Raw genomic sequence first — 23,569 nt, forward strand, 5'->3', positions numbered from 1 at the left:
ACGGAACCAGAGCAGACTTCTGAAGGTTCAGAATCCAACCGAACTCCCTTAAGAGTTCGCAGCGTAATCTCCAAGTTGTCCATCAGGGCAGTCGAGGCTCGCAGAAGATCATCCAGGTAGCCCAGTAGTGATATCCTCCGCTGACGCAACAATGCCAACACCAGGGCCAACACTTTTGTGAAGACCCAAGAAGCGGAGACGAGATTAAAAGGGTAACGCCACAAACTGATAACGCTCCTCGCCCACGGCTAAGTGGAGGAAGCGCTGGTGACGACACATATTGGAATGTGAAGATAGGTGCCCTTAATGTCGATAGAAGCGAGAAAATTCCCGATATAGGGACGCCACTACCGTGTGAATGGACTACATTCGGAACTTCTGTACCCGTACAAGGAAGTTTAGCACCTTGAGGTCCAGAATTAGATATACCTTGCCTGCCTTCCTGGGAACTGTAAAGAGGTTTGAGTAAAACCCCTTCAAACATTCTGAAGTCGGAACCGGAACAATCACCCCTTGAAGTAACAAGTATTGCACTGCCACAAAGAGACCCCATAAGCAATCTGGGGACAAGTGCAGGTTGGAAGGGAAGAACCTTTACGGAGAATAAAACCGAAACTCGATCTTGAAGTCGGACCGAATGACTTTGTGGACCCACTTGTCCTGTACCAGGGAAGTCCAAGGATCTGGAAACCAGCAAAGACGTCCCCCTACACCAGATATGAGTGAGGGCGCCCATTCATGCAGAGGAAGCCTTGTCCGCAGGTCTAGAAGAGCCCGTTCGAGGCTTGGCAGACCAGGTCCTCTTGAAACCTCAGAGGGAGGCCCTGAAGGGCCTTGATCCCTTGTCTAGAGACCCTGAGGGACGAAAAGGCCTCTTATGAGCAAAGAAAGGCCCACATCTACGACCGTTAGCCTGCGGAAGAAGAGTACGCCCCCCCCCCCCGTGAGACCCTTAATGATGTCATCCAAGGAAGCTCCAACCGGCAATCCCCTACAAGGGGGAGATCAAATAAGGCCTTCTTAAAAGTCTGGTCCGTAGACCAGCATTTCAGCTAGATAATACACCAAAGGACCACTGCTGATACAGACAGCCTAGAATCCCAAAATCAAAAGAGGCGCATCCAAAAAGGAATCGCAGATAAACTGTAGCCCCTGGACCAACTGATCCGCCAGCTCCGCAAAAGGCAGGGGGAAGTGGTTTCCCCTCCGGGTCCTGGCGTAAACATTTAGCCCACTCGGTCAGAATTTGCGACCCCAGGGCAATAGTAAATACCTGCCTAAGTGCCGAACCAGCCACAGTGAACATATGGTGGGCCAGAGCCACTGCCCTCCTATCAGCCTCCTATGGGCCAGGGACTCGTCAACCAGAATTAGGGTAGCTTTATTTAACCTGGAAACCAGCGAGTCCATTACAGGTGGAACTGTCCACTTTTTAAGCAGGGAATCCTTGTAAGGATACCGCAAAGCAAAATGCTTAGGGACCACAAGAGTGCATTTTGGACAACCGTTTTATGACAATTTAGTCAAAGTAAGTGAAAAAGGGGAACACCCTCGCCACTTTGGAGTGCCTATGGGTGTCAAAAGGATCCGACGCCTCCGATGCAGCATCAGCCGCATCCTCCATTTTTAAAGTTTCACGCACTGACACAATCAGTGCCATCCACCAGTGCCTTTTTATTCGCGCTAGAGGAGCAGAGGAATCATCCCTACTATCTGAGCAATAAGGGTGACTCGCGTCTGCCGAAACAGATTCATAAATCGGAGGAGACAGATGAGGCAGGGGAGGGCTGGGGGCGCTATATATACTAAGCTCACCCGGAAAACCTATCAGAGGAGGGCCGCCGACTGCAATCCCGCAAAGGGGACACTGACCAAGGGCCCACAAATGAACCACCTACTGGACCCCGCAAAAAAAAACAAGGGGTTGCCCTCTGAGCCCCTCCATAGAGGTCCGCAAAATAGGAAATAGCCCCCTTAAACAGGGGCCGTCCATCGGCCGTAACGTGGACGAGCAGGCAAGGTACCCTGATGGTCCCACAGCGCTAAAAAGGGGCAGGTGCCCTACACAGTAATGGGCATATGGCTGCCATCAAAATATAAACCGCCCCCACAGCACCACATCTTCCAAGGGAGGCGCCAAAGCTGGCAGCATGGCCTATTAGGCCGCAAGCCGCGGTCTACATTTTTGTGGTGGCTCAGCCCCAACTGCACAGATCCCAGATGCCCAAAAGAAAGAGCAGAGCTGCAGCTAACCTCACACTGTTCCCACCCCCCAAACGGAGACGCCCGACTTGGCTGCATGGCCACATTTTTGTGGACGCTTAGTCGCATGGGCGCAAGCCCCAGTGGAGCCGACCACCCAGGGGCAGCGGAGGGGAGACCCACAGTGACCACCATAAAAATCGCGATCGCCACCATAACTAATAAAAAAATAAATAAATAAAAAGTCTAAAAATCTAACCCGTAGTTTGTAAACGCTATAACTTTTGCGCAAACCAATTAAAATACGCTTTTTGGGGTTTTTTTTTTTTTTTACCAAAAATATGTAGCAGAATACACATTGGAATAAACTGATGAAAAAATTTAATTTTTAATTTTTTTTTATTGGGAAAGTAAAAAATATGGCATTTTTTCAAAATTGTCGCTCTTTTTTTGGTTTAAAGCGCAAAATCTATAAACCGCAGAGGTGATCAAATACCACCAAAATAAAGCTCTATTTGTGAGGAAAAAAAGCCATCAATTGCATTTGGGTTCAGCATCGCACGACCGCGCAATTTTCTGTTAAAGTAATGCAGTGCCGAAACGCAAAAAATGGCCTGGTCATTAGGGGGTAAAACCTTCCGGGGCTGAAGTAGTTAATGGCTGTGTTATTTTTAGAGGACAGCAAATTTACACTTCTACAAGCTGTACACTTACTACTTTACATTGTAGCAAAGTGTAATTTCTTCAATGTTGTCAAATGAAAATATATAAAATGGTTTTAAAAAAATCTGAGGGGTGTTCTCACTTTTGTGAGATCCTGTATATTCCAAACGATGCACTAGTACTGGTGATAACATTCACTTCCTGGCTATGGGACAGGAAGTGAAGAAGAATTTATCAAATGGGACGCAAAGGGGAAAAAAAAAAAAACTGTCAGGGGTTATAAAATCCAAGCAATCTGAAAGCGTCGGATGGACCAAAATATAATGTCCCTGAGGTTTCTATTAGATTTAGGTCAGGTGAGCGTGGGTGCCATTCAATGGCATCGCTTCCTTCACCCTCCAGGAAATGGCTGCATACTCTTGCCACATGAGGCCGGGCATTGTCGTGCACCAAAACCCACTGCACCAGAGTAGGGTCTGACAATGTCTAAGGATTTCATCCCAATACCTAATGGCAGTCAGGGTGCCATTGTCTAGCCTGTAGAGGTTTGTGCGTCCCTCCATGGATATGCCTCCCCAGACCATCACTGACCCACCACAAAACCGGTCATGCTGAACAATGTTACAAGCAGCATTACATTCCCCACAGCTTCTCCAGACTCTTTCACGCCTGCCACATGTGCTCTGGGTGAACCAGCTCTCACTTGTGAAAAGCACAGGGCGCTAGTGGAGGACCTGCCAATTCTGGTGTTAAATGGAAGTGCCAATCATGCTCCACGGTGTCGGGGAGTGAGCATAGGGCCTAATAGAGGACGTTGGGCCTGCAGGCCACCCTCATGAAGTCCTTTTCTGTTTGGTCAGAGACATTCACACCAGTGGCCTGCTGGAGGTCATTCTGTAGGGTTTTGGCAGTGCTCACCCTGTTCCTCCTTGCACAAAGGAGCAGTGTTTTTTCTGGCTGTCACCGATAACATCACCGGTTTCGTTTGGTTTAAAGTTTATGGACATTTGCTGCTTTTCACTTGAATTTTTGTTATTCAGATTTATTTTTTTGCCATTTGTGCACTTGGTGTCACATTTTGGGTCACTTACGCAGATTTAGCATTTTGTAATTATTATTCACTTGCACCCAGTCTGTGTTTTTGTCACCGTTTTCAGCAAATATTTGTTTGATTTAAATCATATTGTTTATTGTACCATTAGTTTACTCACAGATTTAGTACCACACAGTGTTTCTCTATTGTAGAACACCTTTATGTGTTTAGCGCACTTGATTTACTTTTTTTCACATATTCCACCATTTGGATCTAAAGTTGCAGCTTCACACAGGTCACAATGAGCGCACTTTCCACATTTCACCAATGTACAGTATATGTAAATTGCTGAATTAATTGTGCTATATGCCTGTAATAAACATACTGTTGGGTACAGCGATACCGGCAAGAACAAACCGGGTGAGCCATGTTTTTATAACCTCACCAATCTTTTCTATTTGACAGATAAATATATCAAAACAGCATATCAAAGCCTTGACAAAGAACACATATAAAAGGTTTTTTTGTTAGTATTTAAAAAGCAGAATACAATACAGTACAAATCAAAAGAAACACAGTCAATAACTTATAGCAATTTTTGTGTCAGTTTTGTATTGCACAGGTACCACATGGACTATTAAAAGTAATTTTCTTCTTACAATGATCTCCCAAGGCACACTGTTGGAACTGCTTGCACAATGTAAACTATGAAAATACCACACAGCCATGAATAAACTGTATGCATTATAAATTAAATCCAAGACGTTTCTAGAATTGCTATATTTTACAATTAGAAAAAAAAAAATTCAACTTCACGCCACCATAGCTATGTCCAACGCTTTGGAAACTGCGAGAGATTTAAAAAGGGAAAATCTAGGAAGCAAATTTTTTTAAAACAGGGGCTAGAGGGAGAAATATAGTGAATTATACCTACCTTTAAGATACTAATCCAGAGACCTGCATCTTTAAAGTGCTGGGTCCCCTCAATGGTGGAGTTCTGCCTTTGTTTTAAATAACTCCGTAACTCAGTAGTATTTCCCTAGAGGTCTGTGTTTACTGAAAACAACCCTGCCTGTACAGAGGTGAGGCAGATATCAGACAACACCTCTAAGGCCGGCCATTGACGTTTCCAACCTCAGGCAGTTCAGCAGGAACCAGGCGTCAAGGTCTTACCTTGACTTCCTGTTGGCAGCCATCTTGGAAGTGTGCAGACTGCGGTCTCTTATAAACTCTGTTTGCATCATCACTTGCCTGCTGCCTGGGCGTCGCTGAGTGATGTTGCACACCTGACTATATAGCAATACAAGGGGTACCCCCTTGGCTTCAGAAACACAATTTAACCTTTGATCTAACCTTTGGCAGTCGGTTGAGATCCTCTTGGTCGACAGTGTGGCTTTTAGGTGCTCTTGCCAACAGGCTGAGTGGTGGGAGGTTAAATGCTTTGTCAAGCATGTGGTACCCAAATGGCTGTTTTTGCCACACTTGATGTGCCTGAGACAAAGGTAGCAAATTACAACAGTGCGATCTGCTGCACATGTGCTAAAAAAGGCCTAGTCAGCTGAGCTGTTGGAAGTGGGTTGGGCAAAAACAGCTCCACAATGTGATGGAATAGGGTGGCTGCTCTCTACTCTTCCATGATGGCTGCCTTGTTGGGGTTGCGCCTCACCCTGACTTTACTCCTCTGCTCTATCCGGCACCCAAGTGCCGTCAGTGACATCTCCTCCTCCATCCCCATTACCACTGAAGACAAATTGGCAATACGCTGCAGCTGGGGGAACTGCCCATTTGTGTACCAGTGTTATCCCCTCTCTGTAGCCTCACGTTCCTACCTTCCTTAACCTCAACCAACATCTGAATCAAGTAATGGCTGTACATCGTCAAGGTGCAAGTGGCTGACACTGTGTTCCGTTTAAGCAGCTGCCAACTGCTCAGGAGCTTTATGTGGTGTAGGATCGCTGCGCTATATTCATTTAAAAGTAAAACAATGATATGGCAAACGGTGCAAACCTTAGTGAGAAAAGCAGCTGACACAAAAAGACAGTAACCCATATCTTCAATGAAATGGTGAAAAATGGTGTCGCGCTAATCAACATATAAAAATTAAGCTGACAATAAAGAGCAAACAAGTCCCAAGTGTGAAAAGTCCGATCCACATAAATCCCAGATAAAAAGGGGTGCAAGCAGGAGAGTCCGCCACCAATCAAGAAACAAAGGTACTCTTACCAACTTTAGAGCCCCCACAGGGTCAAACACGCTCTGAATGTGGATAAACAGGTAACAAAGGGAAACCAATCACATCAGGAGCTTGCCAGGGAGTTTTTCCGCTTACACTGGTTGCCTAAGGAGATTGTCTCGGACCGTGGAAGCCAATTTGTCTCTAGGTTCTGGAGCGCCTTTTGTTCCCAGATGGGTTTTTTGGCTCTCTTTCTCCTCGGCCTACCATCCGCAGTCCAATGGTGCCGCTGAGCGTTCCAACCAAGCTCTGGAGCAATTTCTCCGCTGCTATGTCTCTGACCATCAGGACAATTGGGTTGATCTGCTAGCCTGGGCAGAGTTTGTCAGGAACTCTGGCCAATAATGAAAACATTCCAGAATAGGAGTTGATGGCAATTATGGGTTCTAGCCCATTGTGTTGCCTGAGTCGCTCGTCACAGGACATCCTAGCTGTGGAGGATCATCTTCGTGATCTCCGTTCCTCTTGGATGCAGATTCAAGAGTCTACAGGTCTCTGCACAGCATCAGAAGCTCCAGGCAGACCAGAGACGTTCATCTGCTTCTTCGTATCAGGTCGGGAAGAAGGTGTGGTTGTCGATCCGTAATCTCAACCTCAGGGTGCCCATTCCTACTGGCACCCTGTTTTGTTGGGCCTTTTCACATCCTCCGTAAGGTGAACCCGGTGGCCTATGCCCTCGATCTTCCTGCTGGCATGCGTATCTCCAATATCTTTCACGTGTCACTTTTGAAGCCACTGGTTTGCAATCGCTATTCCTCACCCTCGTCCCATTCCTGTGGGCAATCATGAGTAGTACGAGGCTAGCATCTTGGATTCTCGCCTGTTCCGAGGTCAGGTTCAATATCTGGTGCACTCGAAGGGTTATGATCCTGAGAAGCGATCCTGGGTTTCCTCCACTGATGTTCATGCTCCCGCCCTTCTCTGCACTTTCCACGCTCGCTTTCCCCCGAAACTTTTTTTTACTCCGCGGAGGAGGGGCAATTGAGGGGAGGGTACTGTCAAGGTCTTACCTTGCCTTCCTGTTGGTAGCCATCTTGGACATGTGCAGACTGCTGTCTCATAACTGCTTGCATCATCACTTGCCTGCTACCTGGCTGTCGCTCAATGATGATGTTGCACACCTGACTTTATGGCTTGCAGTCCTTGCCCTTGCGTTTGTGCTCCAAGGTGCATGACTGCTAGCAGTCTTCTGTTCTCCATGTTACTCCGTGCATGACCTGGCTTGGCGGACAACTTTCCTGGCTCTTGATCCTGCATCGGCAGACGATCTGGCATTGGCAGACTACCCGCTCTGGACTCCACTTGGCTTGGATGACTACTCGATTCTAGACTCAATCGCAGCTTGACTACCCGCTTCTTGACTTGACCCCGGCTGTTCCTCGCACCTCACTCTTGCTGTGTGTTTATTGTTGTTGCCCTAATAATCTGCTTTAGTTTACTTGCATCTTCGTGTGGTCTGGTTTCCTGGCACCCGGCGAGATTGAAACCATGTATGGGTAGGCTGAATGTACGAAGTTGATCGATCAACTTGGGTTCAACCAGCCTGTCGGGTTTTACTTGCAAATATTATTAGCAGCTGGTATAGCTACTAGCAATAATCACTGTCTTCGCTCAATGGGGATTCCCCTGCCAACACAGTGTGTTGATGGGGGAATGGAGCGAATTTCTTTCCTGCAACCACGTGTATTGTCTGCATAAGTCTTAAAGTGAATATAAACCCTAACAATTATTTTATTTTTTTCTCTTTTCTCCTTATTGGCGTGCTAAATATACAAATGTAACTCGGCGGTTACATACGAGAACCCTAGCGTGAAACCAATGGGAGGCTGTTGGGTAATGCAGCTAATCATGCCCTCTCGCATGTTATCACTCATGCTGCAATCATATACGAGTGATAGGGGCAGACTCAGCACTCTTATTGGAGTGGGGGAGCCTTCCTGCTGTCAAAGTACTACAGAATATGTGGATAGGGGAATTGGTTCAGGGCTGAGCGAAAAAACAAAAAAAAACAAATGAGTCACATATGTTCAACTTTATTCTTTAACCACCTCCTTCCCAAGCCAATTTGACACTTGACACTTTCGCTCCTACAAGTAAAAATCTACTTTTTTTGCTAGAAAATTACTTCAAACCCACAAAAACATTTTTTTCAGCAGAGACCCTATAGAATAAAATAGTAGGTGTTGCAATTTATGTCAGTGTTTTTTTTTTCAAACGCAATTTTTTGGGGAAGAAAAAGAAACACTTTCAGGAACTAAAAAAAAACCCACACACTTAAAGCGGAGTTCCATGCAAAAGTGAAACTTCCACTTTAGGTAGTCCTAACCCCCTGACATGCCACATTGGGGGGGGGGGGGGGAGCGGGTACCTAGTTTTGACAGGTACCCATTCCCACTTCCGCTCGAAGCGCCCTGAGCGGAAGTTCTCCTCTCCCCCCTCCCTGCAATCTTCTGGGACATGTCAGAGGTCCCAGAAGATTGCCGGCCAATCAAGATGCGCAGCGCAACTCGCGCATGTGCAGCGCGTACCCGGCTGTCAAGCCACAAGCTGTCACAGCCGGGTGCCCACACCAGTGATGCCGGCACCGCCGAGACCAGAGGGAGAGGATCGAGGCTTCGCGTGGCCACATCGCTGGACCGTGGGACAGGTGAGTGTGTGTTTATTAAAAGTCAGCAGCTACACTTTTTGTAGCTGCTGACTTTTAATAAACACAAAAAAGGCTGGAACTCTGCTTTAAGTTGAACCAGTTTTTTGGTATAATGTGAAAGATGCTGTTATGCCGAGTAAATTGATACCCAACATGTTACGCTTTAAATTGCGTCTGCCCGTGGATTGGCCGCAAACTATGGTGCTTAAAATTCTCCATAGGCGACACTTTAAATGCCTTACAGATTACCAGTTAGAGTTGCACAGGAGGTCTGGTGCTAGAATTATTGCTCACACCGACGTTTACGACAATACCTCACGTGTGGTACGAGCACTGTTTACATATGCGGGCGGGAGAAAAGTATTTTTGCATTTGCGCATATGCATGGTGGGACTTTAAATTTTTTTTTTATATTTATTTTATACAAAAAATACAAATCTCTCCTCTGGCCCCCCCCCCCCCCCATGCAGCCGATCGGACTGAGATATGTCCGATTGTCTGCTTCTCCGGCCGCTGGTGACCAGGTAAACAAAGAGGCAGAACCCGAAGTGACAAACTACTCGTCGCTCCTGGCTTCCAGTGTTACAGAGAGAAGGGAACGACGTCAGTTCCTCTCTCTCTGTACAGGGCAGCCATCTCCGCAGGCTGAATTGCTCCCAGGCAGAAATGATTGAGTGGTTAATTAGCTACTCAGATAACTTCTGCTTTACTCAGAATCACAGGCTGAAAAGAAAGATACCAGGATGATACTTGTAGGTGCGGGAATCATCCCAAGATAGCCACTGAAACCAGAGGACGTACAGAAACGTCCATTTGGGGGGGAAGTGGTTAAGTTATAACAATAAAAAACAAAAAGCACAAGATTGGCAAGTGACATTCAAGTAAACTGGAATATATTCCAGCTTACCACACCTTAGATGTGATATCGGCATTAGTTTTCATCTTTCAGGTGAAACACTTTCAGCAAGTACCAAATGTACCCATTAATCTTGCCAGAAATGTTATGCTCTTTAAACTACTTATCGTCTCCCCACCCCCTTGTAATGGACATGAACAAAGACATACATGCTTTAAGCCAGAACTGGGTGACAACCTCAGCTCCTGCCCTAGATACAATACAGTGAGTGATCATAGCCACCCTAGGGCATCAAGCATGTTATTTGTAGAATTATAGGAACCAAAAAAAAAAAAAAGCTAAAAAATAAGAAAACAAATGCAATCATCTCCTCTAAGGACCGGCATGCTCCAGTAAATTACATTTTATTTTTTGGGGTTAAGATACACTTCGATGTCAGTAAAGCAACAAAGTTGTGAATTTGTACAGACCACGAGATACATAGTCTCTCAGCACACATTTTATAAACATCTTACTAAAAGCCTCATGCACATGGGCACCTCTTTGTTTAGCTTCTCTAAATGCAGAAGTAGTTATCTTGGAAGCGTAAAAAAAAACAGGCAGGATCAGCCAGGTATATGTTACAAAGTTACAGGAATTGAGTAAAAGTGCGGAAACTGTTGGTGCTATAAAAAAATCCTGTATAATACAATAACCAGCCCTCAGCAGTTATAAATGCATCCTGTATGCAAAGAATTCTGTTTTCTTTAAAAGCGGCTAACTGACTGCACCTAAACTTGCAGTGTGGCTGAGCGCCTTAAGGAATATTGTTCTAATTGGGCGAACCTGCCACTTAACCTCCTAGGAGGCATAAATATACTTAAGAGAATTTATCTCCCTAAACGCAATTAGGTCTTTAAAAACAGTCCAGTATGGATTTCCCATATCCTTTTTTAAACAAATTGGCGTATATATTAGCTTCCTCCTATGGCAATGATCCCCCCCCCCTCGCCTAGCTAGATCAACCCTTTAAATAAGCTGTGGACTGGCGCTGCCTAATCTGATGGTGTATTTTTGGGCAGCTATTTTAGTAACCGTTAGATGTTGGTTCGCACAATCTGGAGCCAATGCTGCTGTTTAAGAGGTGGCCATTCCTGGCCCTCCTATGGAACTTGGTAACCTAGTCTATAGAGACCCCAAAGCTTATCTCTCCCTTCCTGATCCCACTAAAGTGACATTGCGAGTTTGAACGGTTGCTAGGAAGAGATTTATACATCCTAACCAGTGGTCCCCTACAACTCATTGTGGGGAAATCATTCCTTGCCCCTCAGCTTTGGGCGTTGTTTGGGATTAAAACACTTAGGGCCATTATGCCTGCAGGGATAGTATTATCCTTCCATGACCTCTCTTAAATATAGACTCCCTAGGTGGATGCTTTTCCGCTACTTCGAATTGAGTCATGCTGTAAGAGCACAGTTACCCAATGTTCCTAGCCTAATGGCTGACTGATAAAAGAGCTTCTGGCACAGGAATCCCTTGTGAAAGCCCTCTCCTCATTATACTTCGCACTTCTTAGGGTAGATTCACCTAAAATTGATATGCTATGGGAACAGTGGAGGGGAGATATCCCAAGTCTGGACAGGGAGACTTGAAAGGAGTGCATGAAGATATTCCAAATGAATGATCTCTCTTGATAAATTGTTACAAACTAAGTTTCTACATAAAATGTATTACATGCCCCGGGGACAGCACAAGATATACCCACAGCGTTCCCCGAATTCCCCCTGGTGCCAGTCCCCCGATGGCACCTATTTCTATTTGTTCTGGACCTGCCCTGGATTAGTAAAGTACTGGATAGCGATTTTTGACTGCAATAATTCCCTAATACAGCCGTCCCTGCCACTGTCAGCTGAATTTTCCTTATTAGGCATTCAGGATGATGAACAGAGGCCACACTACACCAAGATTTTTTTTTTGGTTGTACTATGCTAAAAAGGAATTACTGGGTAAATGGACTTCCTCACCTTCCCTATGGTGGAGTCCTGGGAATCTTTCATTAATGATGTGCTACCCATGTACAAACTGATATACATCAACAGGGGTGCCCTCAAAAGTATGACAAGGTCTGGCTGCCATGGACAGAACAAACATGATCCTCCAGTTGACTCCCTGGCTACCTGTCCTTGTCTTAGGTTTGAGAAATTATGTTTTGTGCACCCCCTCCTGAGTGATGCATTTAAAGTCTTTTTTTTATGTTTCGGTGCTCACTGACTCACATTCTAGTAATTAACTGTAAATGTGACGCTGTTCCTTGCTTCGGGTCTCACTATCTTAATTGTTTTGTCATATACTTCCTTGCATTGCATGTATCATGCCATTTCCTTTCAATAAAGACCAATCTTGTCTATAGAAAAAAGAAAAAACAACCCTGCAGCGTGAGTGGCACTGTAGAAAAATCATTATGTGTATTTAAAAAATGTTCTCCGAATACATTGAAAAGCAGGTTTGACAGTGCCCGTGTGAGAAAAGCCTAATGCTGAAACATTTACAAGTTCTGACGATTAAATATTTGTGCAATTTAAAAACATAATATACGGTATCTCACAAAAGTGAGAACACCTCACATTTTTGTAAATATTATATTGTATCTTTATGTGACAACACTGAAGAAATTACAAATTGCTGCAATGTAAAGTACTGAGTGTACAGCTTGAATAACAGTGTAAATTTGCTGTCCCCTCAAAATAACTCAACACGGCTATTAAATGTCTAAACAGCTGGAAACAAAAGCGAGTACACCCCTAAGTGAAAACATCCAAATTGGGCCCAAAGTGTTAATATTTTGTGTGGCCACCATTTTTTTTCCAGCACTGCCCTAACCCTCTTGTGCATGGAGTTCACCAGAGCTTCACAGGTTGTCACTGGAGTCCTCTTCCACTCCTCCATGGCGATATCACGGAGCTGGTGGATGTTAGAGACGTAGCGCTCCTCCACCTTCCATTTGAGGATGCCCAATAGGGTTTAGGTCTGGAGAGATGCTTGGCCAGCAGTGTTCATTTCGTCGACTAAAATTAAAAATTCAGATGACTAAAATACGACTAAAACTAAAAAGGCATTTTAGTCATAAGTCTATAACTAAAACTAATTTGAAAATTGACAATCAAAGTTAACACTCCTCTGCTGGCCATTTCTAAAATCAGCAACACAATTCCATCCAGAGCCTGTAATAATAGCACATTGAAGTTTAAACATGTATTGCACCACCGCTTAAGCATACGTAAGGGGCATCTCATCTCCTAAGCTGCTGAGAGAGAAATAAATTAAGAAAAAGACTTTTCTTAATATTTAATGTTGGTAATCTATTCAGGTTATATGTGCAATGACATTACAGACAACAGAGTTTACAGTTTTTTTTTTTTTGTATTTTAACATTGCACTTCTGTTTGTCAAAAAGCAAAATTTTTCTTTGTTTATGAAACTGATTTATAAAGAGGTTACATACCACAATGGCTAAGAGCCGGTTCACACTGAGGAGATCCGACTCCGGGGGGCGACCTGTGAAGTCCCGTGCACCGCGGCTTGCAGGGGCTTCACATGATGGAAGTCTATGCAAGTTGCTCCCAGGTCGCCCCAAAGTAGTACAGGACCCTTTTTCTAAATCAGAGCGACTTGTGTCGCTCCTATTAGAACAGGTCCTGTACTACTCAATGGACCGCGACCGACCACGACTTGTCAGGCTGACAAGTCGCGCTAGTCTGAATGGGCTCTTAATCTGTGTCTGTAGTGAGTGTTCAAACATTAATACTGCAAATAATTATTAGATTTTTACTCCAGGAGTATACAATTTGTTTGGAAATTCTAGAGAAATGTTTAAATAATACATTACAATTAACCTAAACCTAGTCGATATATATAGTGGACTAAAATTCATGAGATTTTAGTTGACTAAAATGTACTGGAGATTTTAGTCGACTAAAATATGACTAAAACTAAAACAATTCATACGACTAAAATATGACAAACTAAAATAGCATCTTAATAGGTGCATAAATAAAACTAAAAGTCCCACGTATACACTAGCAGCGCTTCAGGGCTACTCTCCTTGAGCCCTATACTACACCAAAAGGTAAAACCACAGATTGGTACTGCACATGAAAGCACAAGTCCCCAAACAAAGTAGTCACTTCACATATGCATTACTTATAATCGCAAAAAGTCCCAATAGTGTGCTATGAAATCCTCTTTGCGTTTATCAAAACTTGAAGAGCAGATGGCAAACACACCTCCACCACACCTCCGTGAGCCCCTTAGGTAGTGCAAACATACCCTTAAGACAAAAGTCTGGCGCTTTGGATAATCTTATGGATCTGGCTCTCCACCTCGGTCTTCTTGTACACACCCTGGTCCGGAACCTCCTCTGGGAAGCAACCAGCACTCCTCCAGATAATTTCCAATATCCGTGGCCACATAAAATTATAAAAAGGGGACCCATAGTGTAATCCGTAATACAAAGAAACTTTATTCAATCAAATAAAAAGTTTACAATCACATTTGTTTCCTCAAAATCTAAGCATGTAAAAGAGCCCGAGTACCCGTTGCTCCCGTACGTACTGCCGCTTCACTTCACGTGGGACGCTAGCGGGTTGCCTTGATAACCGCGTTCTCATGCAGTGACGCGTTTCATCAGCACGGACTTCAACTGAGGGTGTGGGCACGCAGCTCGGTCACCTCGTAATTATACTCCTCCCTAATGGGCGGAGCGGACGTCCCAGGCTGGCCGTGACAACATATACTCATAATGGGAGAATGTCCTTCATCCGCCATTGCTGGGGGAGCGAATTCAATATTCGGAAATCATACAATTAACATTTACTGTAAGTAATCAGACAAATGTCCTCCTCAATTACGGCAGTATCAGCTTATTACCGGCTAGGATATATAATTAATACCCACAAGCTGCCTATTTCATTAGAGGACACAACGTCCAAAAAAAAAAAAAAAAAAAAGACAGAAATAAATAAAATCATGTGTCTAAAACCCTTCATTTGTGTCAAATTCCGCCAAAACAGATCAATAGAGGCACAGCTAATATATATGTGGAAAAGGAAAGGATAAAGGAACCACTATAGCTTGCCCTAAACCCTTAATGCCTCCATCACACCAATGGCATAATCCTGTCTCCATAACAGATTCCGAAGGAAACTAGCCTTGTACAGATAATATATAGATCATGGAGTAGATCAAATGTACCAATTCCCCTAAGTGGTGGGCTGCATATCAAATGACCAAATGCGAGGGATAGATATATGAAGTACACTGCGGAGATATGTACATCATCATAAATCATAAAACGGTGTAACCTAGCTACATATTGCTAAGATACACCATAAATTACCTAAAATGTTCCCAACCAAGGGGATATTAATTATAAAATACAAATCTATAAATAAAGTAAAAAATATTATTAAATCAATAATGAATAAACCATGATATTATTGTGTAAAAATAATTAAAAAATCATCAAAAGACTATCAATTATTAAAATTGTCAATTATTAAAATGAAAGATATTAGCAGAACAGCAGATGTCGATACGTTTATCATATTAAATTAAATTGATGGTAGGTTATTAAATAACTGAAGGAAGCACTTCTGTTTTCACATAAGGGGAACTAATAATTGCTTATGAAGCAACATCTAGTTCAACATTTAGGCCATTGGGATGGAGGGCATTTGTCTGGTAAATCCAGTAGGTCTCTCTTTTTGATAGTTCCCTCACCCGGTTGGAACCTCTCCATACCTGATCCACTTTTTCAATCCCCCAAAACAAAAGTCCAGAGGGGTCTCTATTATGCTGATGTCTGAAGTGGAGGGAGACACTATGGTCTTTATATCCTTTGCATAGGTTTGCTATATGCTCCGAGACACGTTTGCCCAATGTCCGTTTGGTACGTGGGACTTTTAGTTTTATTTATACACCTATTTTTATGCTTGAATAACCTTATATAGCAGCAGCTGTTAATCTAATATTAGTGAGTTTTGGTAATTTACATAGCACTATTTCTTACCATTAAGCGCTGAGTGGGTAGGTATTGATAGCTTGTCCTCTTACTTGCTCCTTATTTTAAAATAGCATCTTAGTCAAAAGACTAAAATACGAGTAAAACTAAAATGGCATTTTAGTCATAAGACAATAACTAAAACGAAATTGAAATTTGCTGCCAAAATTAACACTGTTGGCCAGTCCATCACCTTTACCCTTAAGCCTATTTAGCAAGGCAGAGGTCGTCTTGGAGGTGTGTTTGGGGTCAGAATCATGTTGAAATACTGCCCTGCGGCCCAGTCTCTGAAGGGAGGGGGATCATGCTCTGCTTCAGTATAGTACATGTTGGCATTCATTATTCCCTCAATGAACTGTAGCTCCCCAGTGCCGGAAGCACTCATGCAGCCGCAGACCATGACACTCCCACCACCATGAAGGATAGAGAGGAAAGCCGCTCAGGTGCATGTATCAGGACCCGATGCAGGTCAGATCCGCCGTCCAAGGATATGCAAATTTGAAGTGCGAGACCGCACTCAGGGTTTTTGATGAAACCAATAATTTTCTTTATTCCTCAAAAGTGTAACAGACAGACAGTGTACAGGAACAGACGTGTCGGGTTGACGCGTTTCACGACATAACCAGTCGCTTACTCATAACCACACTGAGAGATAGAGATCGGCTGGTATTAATAGATGGACAAACCAACAGGAATTTTCTCTCAAAATTAACATTCAATGTTATATATATATATATATATATATATATATATATATATATATATATATATATATATATATATATATTCACATTGTTACACATTCTATTGTCACATTTTTTCATCCGTGTACTTATTTTGTCTTGTTTTGTTCAATTCATTTTATTTCATTAAATTTTTCACTTAATTTCACATTACATTCACTTGTCACCATCCCACTCTTTCACACACAATTATATCGGTTTACCTAGATGGTGATTGCCCATATTATAATATATTGTATAATATATATTATATTCAACACTTTTTATTTATGGATAGAAGTTTATCTTCTTTTATATTTATGAATATGTTTGGATGGATGCAAGAAACACCTCTGCATTTGCACATATTGGTGGTCTCACATTTATATTTATATCTATACAGCCTGTCTCTATGAGGTTCCATTGCGCATACATGATTTTATTACACATATAGTTTTTATCTTTGTGGTACATATTTTTTCTTTTACGTTCTCACATTGTATCCCCTTTAGTGGGGTTTTTTTCATGTGTCATTGATTGTCCTAGCTGTGCGATCGCAGATAGGCCAGCTTTCTATTACTCTTTATCAAGTGGCACAACCTGTGTGTGATTACACTAACTCATTCCTGTTGGTTTGTCCATCTATTAATACCAGCCGATCTCTGCTATCTCTCAGTGTGGTTATGAGTAAGCGACTGGTTATGTCGTGAAACGCGTCAACCCGACACGTCTGTTCCTGTACACTGTCTGTTACATTTTGAGGAATAAAGAAAATTATTGGTTTCATCAAAAACCCTGAGTGCGGTCTCACACTTCAAATTTGCACTCCCACCACCATGCTTGACTGTAGGCAAGACAACACTTGTCTTTGTATTCCTCACCTGGTTGCCGCCACACACGCTTGACATCATCTGATACAAATAAATTTATCTTGGTCTCATCAGACCACAGGACAAGATTCCAGTAATCCATGTCCTTAGTCTGCTTGTCTTCAGTAAACTGTTTGCGGGCTTTCTTGTGCATCATCTTTAGAAGAGGCTTCCTTCTGGGATGACAGCCATGCAGACCAATTTGATGCAGTGTGCGGCGTATGTCCTGTTAAACTGCTGTATGGTCTTGGCCACCATGCTGCAGTTCAGTTTCAGGGTCTTGGCAATTTTCTTATAGCCTAGGCCATCATTATGTAGAGCAACAATTCTTTTTTTCAGATCCTCAGAGAGTTCTTTGCCATGAGGTGCCATGTTGAACTTCCAGTGACCAGTAGGAGAGAGTGCTCCCCATTCACCCCTGAGACCTTGTAACACTAACGAGTCACATGACACCGGGGAGGGAAAATGGCAAATTGGGACAAAAAATTTGGACATTTTCACTTAGGGGTGTACTCACCTTTGTTGCCAGCAGTTTAGACATTAATGGCTGTGTGTTTTAAATTTTTTTTGAGGGAACAGCAAATTTACACTGTTATACAAGAAGTACACTCACAAATTAACATTGTATCAAAGTGTAATTTCTTCAGTGTTGTCACACGAAAAGCTATAATAAAATATTTACAAAAATGTGAGGGGTGTACTCCCTTTTGTGAGATACTGTACCATGATATAATAAAATGTAACAGAGCAACTCTTAGGCTCCATTCACAATTCTGGGGAGAATAAAAAAAAGAAGGAAGCTGTAAAGGAGAACCCGAGCCGGTGTCAAAATGCAAAAATCAAAACATCTTTATTGAAAAACATACCTCAAATGTGACATGGATAAAAAATACCGGTCTGAGCGCCGGTTCACACTACCGCGATGCTACTTCCAGGGGTGACCTCCGAGATCACGGTGCGAGCAGCGCGCCGCGACCTCGGACTTCATAACATTGAAGTCTATGGCGGTCGCCTCCTGGTCGCCCCAAAGAAGCTCCGGACCCTTTTTCTAGGTCGGAGCGACTTGTGTCGCTCCTATTAGAACGGGTCCGCAGCTTCCCTATGGGAGGCGACCTGCGGCGACCTGTGAGGCGACCTGGTCGCCCTAGTGTGAACCGAGGCTTATGCTGCATCTGTCCCCCGGTGCCTCTGCACTGAGAACCGAGTGATTGAACACCGTCGATCGCTCGGTTCAGACAGCTCTCTGCTCTGCTCTCTCCTCACTCACTGGAGCGATGAGCTGTGTAGGAGCAAGGGGAGGCTGGCTCAGCCTCTCAGCGGGTGTCAGGCCAGGCAACTTGTGGATCCCGACTCCGTGGTCATGATGACGCGGTGCCTGGACTGACTTCTGTGACGTCAGCAGAGAGCGGTCTGAAGTCCGCTCTCTGCTGAAAACAGGTCACAGGAGTGCAGAACGAACTGCCCTCCTGTGATCCACAGGAGATGCACAGCTAAACAAGCTTTGGTTATACATCTCCTTTAAAGGAGCTGTAAAGTCTCAAGGTTTTTCACCTTAATGCATTCTATGCAAGAAGGTGAAAAACCTTCTTGGTTGTAGCCGATGAAGAGGAGGAGCCAGAAGAGCTGCCGGGCACCACAGAAAAGGAGGAGGATTAGGGCTGCTCTGTGCAAAACCCTTGTTAACTTTTTATTTTTTTTATTTTTTTTTTTAAACAACAAACCTGAACCTTAAGTCTCGATCCACACTAGCGCGACTTGTCAGGCAACTTGTCAGCCTGACAAGTCGCGCTCCCTCGCGGTCCATTGACTGCTACAGGACCTGTTCTAATAGGAGCGACACAAGTCGCTCCGACATAGAAAAAGGGTCCTGTACTACTTTGTGGCGACCTCGGAGCGACTTTCATAGACTTCCATTATGTGAAGTCCATGCAAGTCGCTCCGAAGTCATGGTGCATGGGAATGCACAAGTCGCCCCCGAAGTAGTAAGGAGTTGTGCCGCCCCAGTGTGAACCGAGCCCTACAATCACTTACCCAGTCTTCAAACGGGTATTTTACGTTTCTGAGCGGCAGCTTCTATATATACACAACTGTACTGAATAGAAATGTACTAGCAACGTACTATGTAAATGGTATATTTATTACAGGTATCTTAAAGACGCTGCAAGAAAAAAGGTAAAAAGGCAACAAAGCAATATATAAATAGAATCTGTACATTTCTATTACAAATACCGTAGGTCATCATTTTACTAAGGATACATTTCTTCAAAATAATCGATGTGAGGTGGCTGGAGAATGTCAAGTGCAGAGAGTACCTGCAATAAGAAAAAGAAAAAAGTGAGTGACAACACTGCAATGTGTATAATGTTCATAGCACACATAGCAGGCTTGACATTTCACATGACATTGATCATTAGGTATAGAGCCTATGCTTTATGAGGATTGTTCGCAAATCAGTCTTCATTGCATACAGCTCATAGCACCATGAAAGTTAAACTCTACACATTTAAAGGATCAAAAAACTAGAACTAAAGTTCGAGTTTGCATAGACACTGCAGGAAATCTAGAAGTGATAACTTCACGTTGAAGATGCCAAGTCACACAGTCACGCAGCTTTAAAAGCTTGTTGCAGAAGAGATTTTTTAATTCTGGTAGTGTATTTTTAAATAAAATCCTAAATTAAAAACTCAGGAAGGAAGGGGGAGATTTTTCTGAAATAGCCAATAGGATGACGTGTGAAAAATTCTACCTAAACGCATCAAAACTAAACTAGGCTTTGTTCTCACAGATTCTGGATGCAAAGTGCTAAATAAGGATTCTGTTAGAGTCCAGGCTACACTACTAGGGCTCCTTCAGTGGGTCACTAGCCATTCCAGTGAATGCCTGTGCTCCTTCTAGAGTGTAAACCTAGCAAGTCCTGTGTTTCTAAACAAATATAGAAAAATCATCTTCATTCCTATGGAGATGCGGTCTATCGTTGGGCTGTACAACCCCAATTCCAAAAATGTTGACCCTGTATAAAATCTACATAAAAACAGAATGCAATGATTTGCAAATCTCAAACCCATATTTTATTAACAGAAAATAGAAAACATATAAAATGTTTTTAACTGAGAAAATTTACCATTTTAAGAAAAAATCAAGTCACTTTGAAATTGATGGCAGCAGCACGTCTCAAAAAAGTTGGAACAGGGCAAAAAAAAAAGCTGGCAAAGTAAGTGGTAATAAGAGCTGGAAGAATATTTCTACAATTGGGTTAATTGGGAACAGGTCAGTAACATGATTGGGTATAAAAAGAGCATCTTGTACCTTCTCAGAAGTAAAGAGGTTAACGAAACTGAAAAGTTGCATCTAAAATTGTTAAACAATTTCAGAATAATGTTCAACATAAAATTGCAAAGACTTTAAACATATCATCATCATCTACAGTACATAATATCAAATACTCAGAGAATCTGGAGAAATCCAAGGGACAAGGACAAAAACGCAATACTGGGTGCCCTCAGATGACACTGCATTAAAAACTGGCACGATTCTGTGATGGACATCACTGCATCGGCTCAGGAATACTTTTTAAAACAAAAAAAAAAACACTGTTTGAACAAAGTTCGCTGTACCATCCAAAAATGCAAGTTAAATCTTTACCATGCAAAGAATAAGCCATATCTAAACATGATCTAGGAATGCCACAGTCTTCTCATGGCCAAAGCTCATTTAAAATTGTCTGCTGCAAAGTAGTAAACTTTTCTGTGGTCAGTCAAAATGAAATTAGACCCTTTTTGGCAACCATGGGTGCTGCATCCTCCATACTAAAGAGAAGGACCTTCTGGCTTGATATCAGTGCTCCGTTCAAAAACCTGTATCTCTAATGCTATGGGGTGAATTAGTATGTATGGAATGGGCAGCTTGCACATCTTGAAAGGCGCCATCAATGCTGAAAGATATATCTAGGGTTTAGAGCAGCATATGTTGCCATCCAGATGTCTTTGTCAGGGATGGCATTGCATATTTCAGCAGGTCAATGATAAACCACATACTGTGTCTATGACAACAGCATTGATTTGTAGTCTGAGAATCCCGGTGCTTGACTGGCCTACCTGCAGTCCAGACCTTTCACCAACTGAAAATATTTGGCTCGTCATCCTTCATTAAACAAAAAAAATACAACAAACGACCCATAAGTATTGAGCAGTTAGAATCCTATATCAGGCAAGAATGGGACAACATTCCTCTTCCAGAACTCCAGCAACTGGTCTCCTCAGTTCTCAGATGTTTACAGCGTTGATAAAAGAAGAGGGGATGCTACACCGTGGTAAACATGGCCTACTCCCAACTTTGAGACATGTTACTACCATCAATTTCAAAATGTAATTTTTTCCATAACCGCTTGCCGACCGCCCACAGTAATATTACTGTGGCAGAGCGGCTCCCCTGCGTCCAGTCACGTAGCACTACGTGACTGGAGTGCATGCGATTTCCTGCGAACGTCCGGAAATCGGAGAAAAGACCCCGCCTTCTTAAGTAAACAAAGCAGGCGGATCTTCTAAGCTGAAACTGCGATCTGTCACAGAAGCCGCCCCCCCCCCCCCCCCCACACACACACAAAATTACTGTAGTAAGGTCACTGGTACCCCCAAAAGTTTCAAAAATGTCAGTTAGGGTTGCGATCCGTCCACCACAATTTCCCGGTCGCGTTAAAAATTGCAGATTGCCGCCATTATCAGTAAAAAAAAAAAACAAAAGCACAATAAAAATGACAAACCTTTCTCGTTGGTTAGTAGACACGATAACTTTTGCGCAAACCAAACAAAATACACTTATTGCAATTTTTTTTTACCAAAAATATGTAGCAGAAAACAAATTGGCCTAAAATGTAAAAAAAATTTGATTTAAATTTTTTTGGGAATGTCCTATAGCAGAATATAAAAAATATTTTTTTTTCCACATTTGTCGCTCTGTTTTTGTTTATAGCGCAAAAAAAAAAGGGGGGAAAAAGGACATACATTTTGTGTGTACAGTGTCGCACGACCGCGCAATTGTCCGTTAAAATAACCCAGTGCCAAATCGCAAAATAGTGCCTGGTCAGGGAGGGGGTAAAACCTTCCGGGCTGAAGTGGTTAAAATTGTATATTTTTGCAGTTTAACATCTGATAAGTTTTTTATTGTGAATAAAAAATTGGTTTATGAGATTTTCAAATCACTGCAATCGAGCTTAAATGTAGATTTTAAAAAGTATCCCAACCTTTTTGGAATCGGAGTTGTATGATAGACCGTCTATACAAAAAATAAATGATACACATTGCTCAGGATAACTGAGGGACTGACCAAGAAGAGCTTGCAGTGGAAAGGTATAAGGCCTCATACACACTGGCACTCTTGTGTTTGCAGAAGTATAAACAATTTTGCTCCTCCCAGATCACACTTCCAACATTTAGTCCCGGTTCACATGAGCGAATATGCAGCGTGATCCGCACCCCTGGCAGTTCACACTGCCATTTGCGACACGCAGGGGGTGTCAATTAAAAGTTAACGACACCCCCAGTTGCGATCGCATATCGCAGTGCGATCTGCAAGTTCGCACAGAATCGGATCGCACTAGTGTGAACCACTATGTGATCCGATTCTGCTGCGGATAAAAAAAAAGGTTCAGGTGCGTGTTTAGTGCGGTGCGAATTCAGCCATACAAACTATATGGCTGAAATTTGTACCACACATGAGATCGCATGTAATATAGGAGCAGTGCGCTTCGAATTACATGCAATCTCCGTGATCGCACTAATGTGAACCAAGGCTTAAGGCCCCTTTCACACATACGGTCCGTTCAGTTCATCAGTTCAGTCACGTCAAAATGTATCCGTTTACATCCGTTTTTCGTCCGATCCTTTTTTTTGACGGCTGAAAAATAGGGAATTCATCCGTTCCAAAAAATGGAAGCGGATAAAAACGGATGTTAACAGATGATCATCCGTTTTTACATGAAGATGCATTGATGTCCGTTTTTCATCCGTCAACGGATGGATGAAAAATGGACAAATGGACCGTATGTGTGAAAGGGGCCTAAGTGTTTATGCTTTAAGCCCTGCTTAGCTACATTTAGGTTGCATTCACACTTGAGCGTAGCGTTTTCGCTCGTTTTTTTACCTCGATTTTCAGGCTTTTTTGGAGGCAGGCATTGAGATCTATCAAAAACGCTGGTAATCAGCCCAAAAAGAAGCTCATGTACTTTTTTCAGCTACAGGTGTTTTGCTTCAGGCGTTAAAATGCTCAGATGTGAGCAGGAGCCATTTAAATGAATGGGGTTTTACTTGTT

The 23,569-nt window shown here is 43.0% G+C and overlaps 1 protein-coding gene across 1 annotated transcript in view; it reads right to left on the bottom strand.

The window, feature by feature from the left end:
* Positions 1-23,569, bottom strand: part of NLK (nemo like kinase) — a 371,107-nt gene that overhangs the window by 159,935 nt on the left and 187,603 nt on the right. The window contains exon 3 of the mRNA XM_082244542.1: positions 19,519-19,574. Within this exon, the coding sequence (XP_082100668.1) occupies positions 19,519-19,574 (56 nt within the window). The remainder of the gene's footprint in view (positions 1-19,518; positions 19,575-23,569) is intronic.

The sequence above is a fragment of the Pelophylax lessonae genome (assembly GCF_965119305.1).
Source record: "Pelophylax lessonae genome assembly, chromosome: 2".
Lineage (NCBI taxonomy): Eukaryota > Metazoa > Chordata > Amphibia > Anura > Ranidae > Pelophylax > Pelophylax lessonae.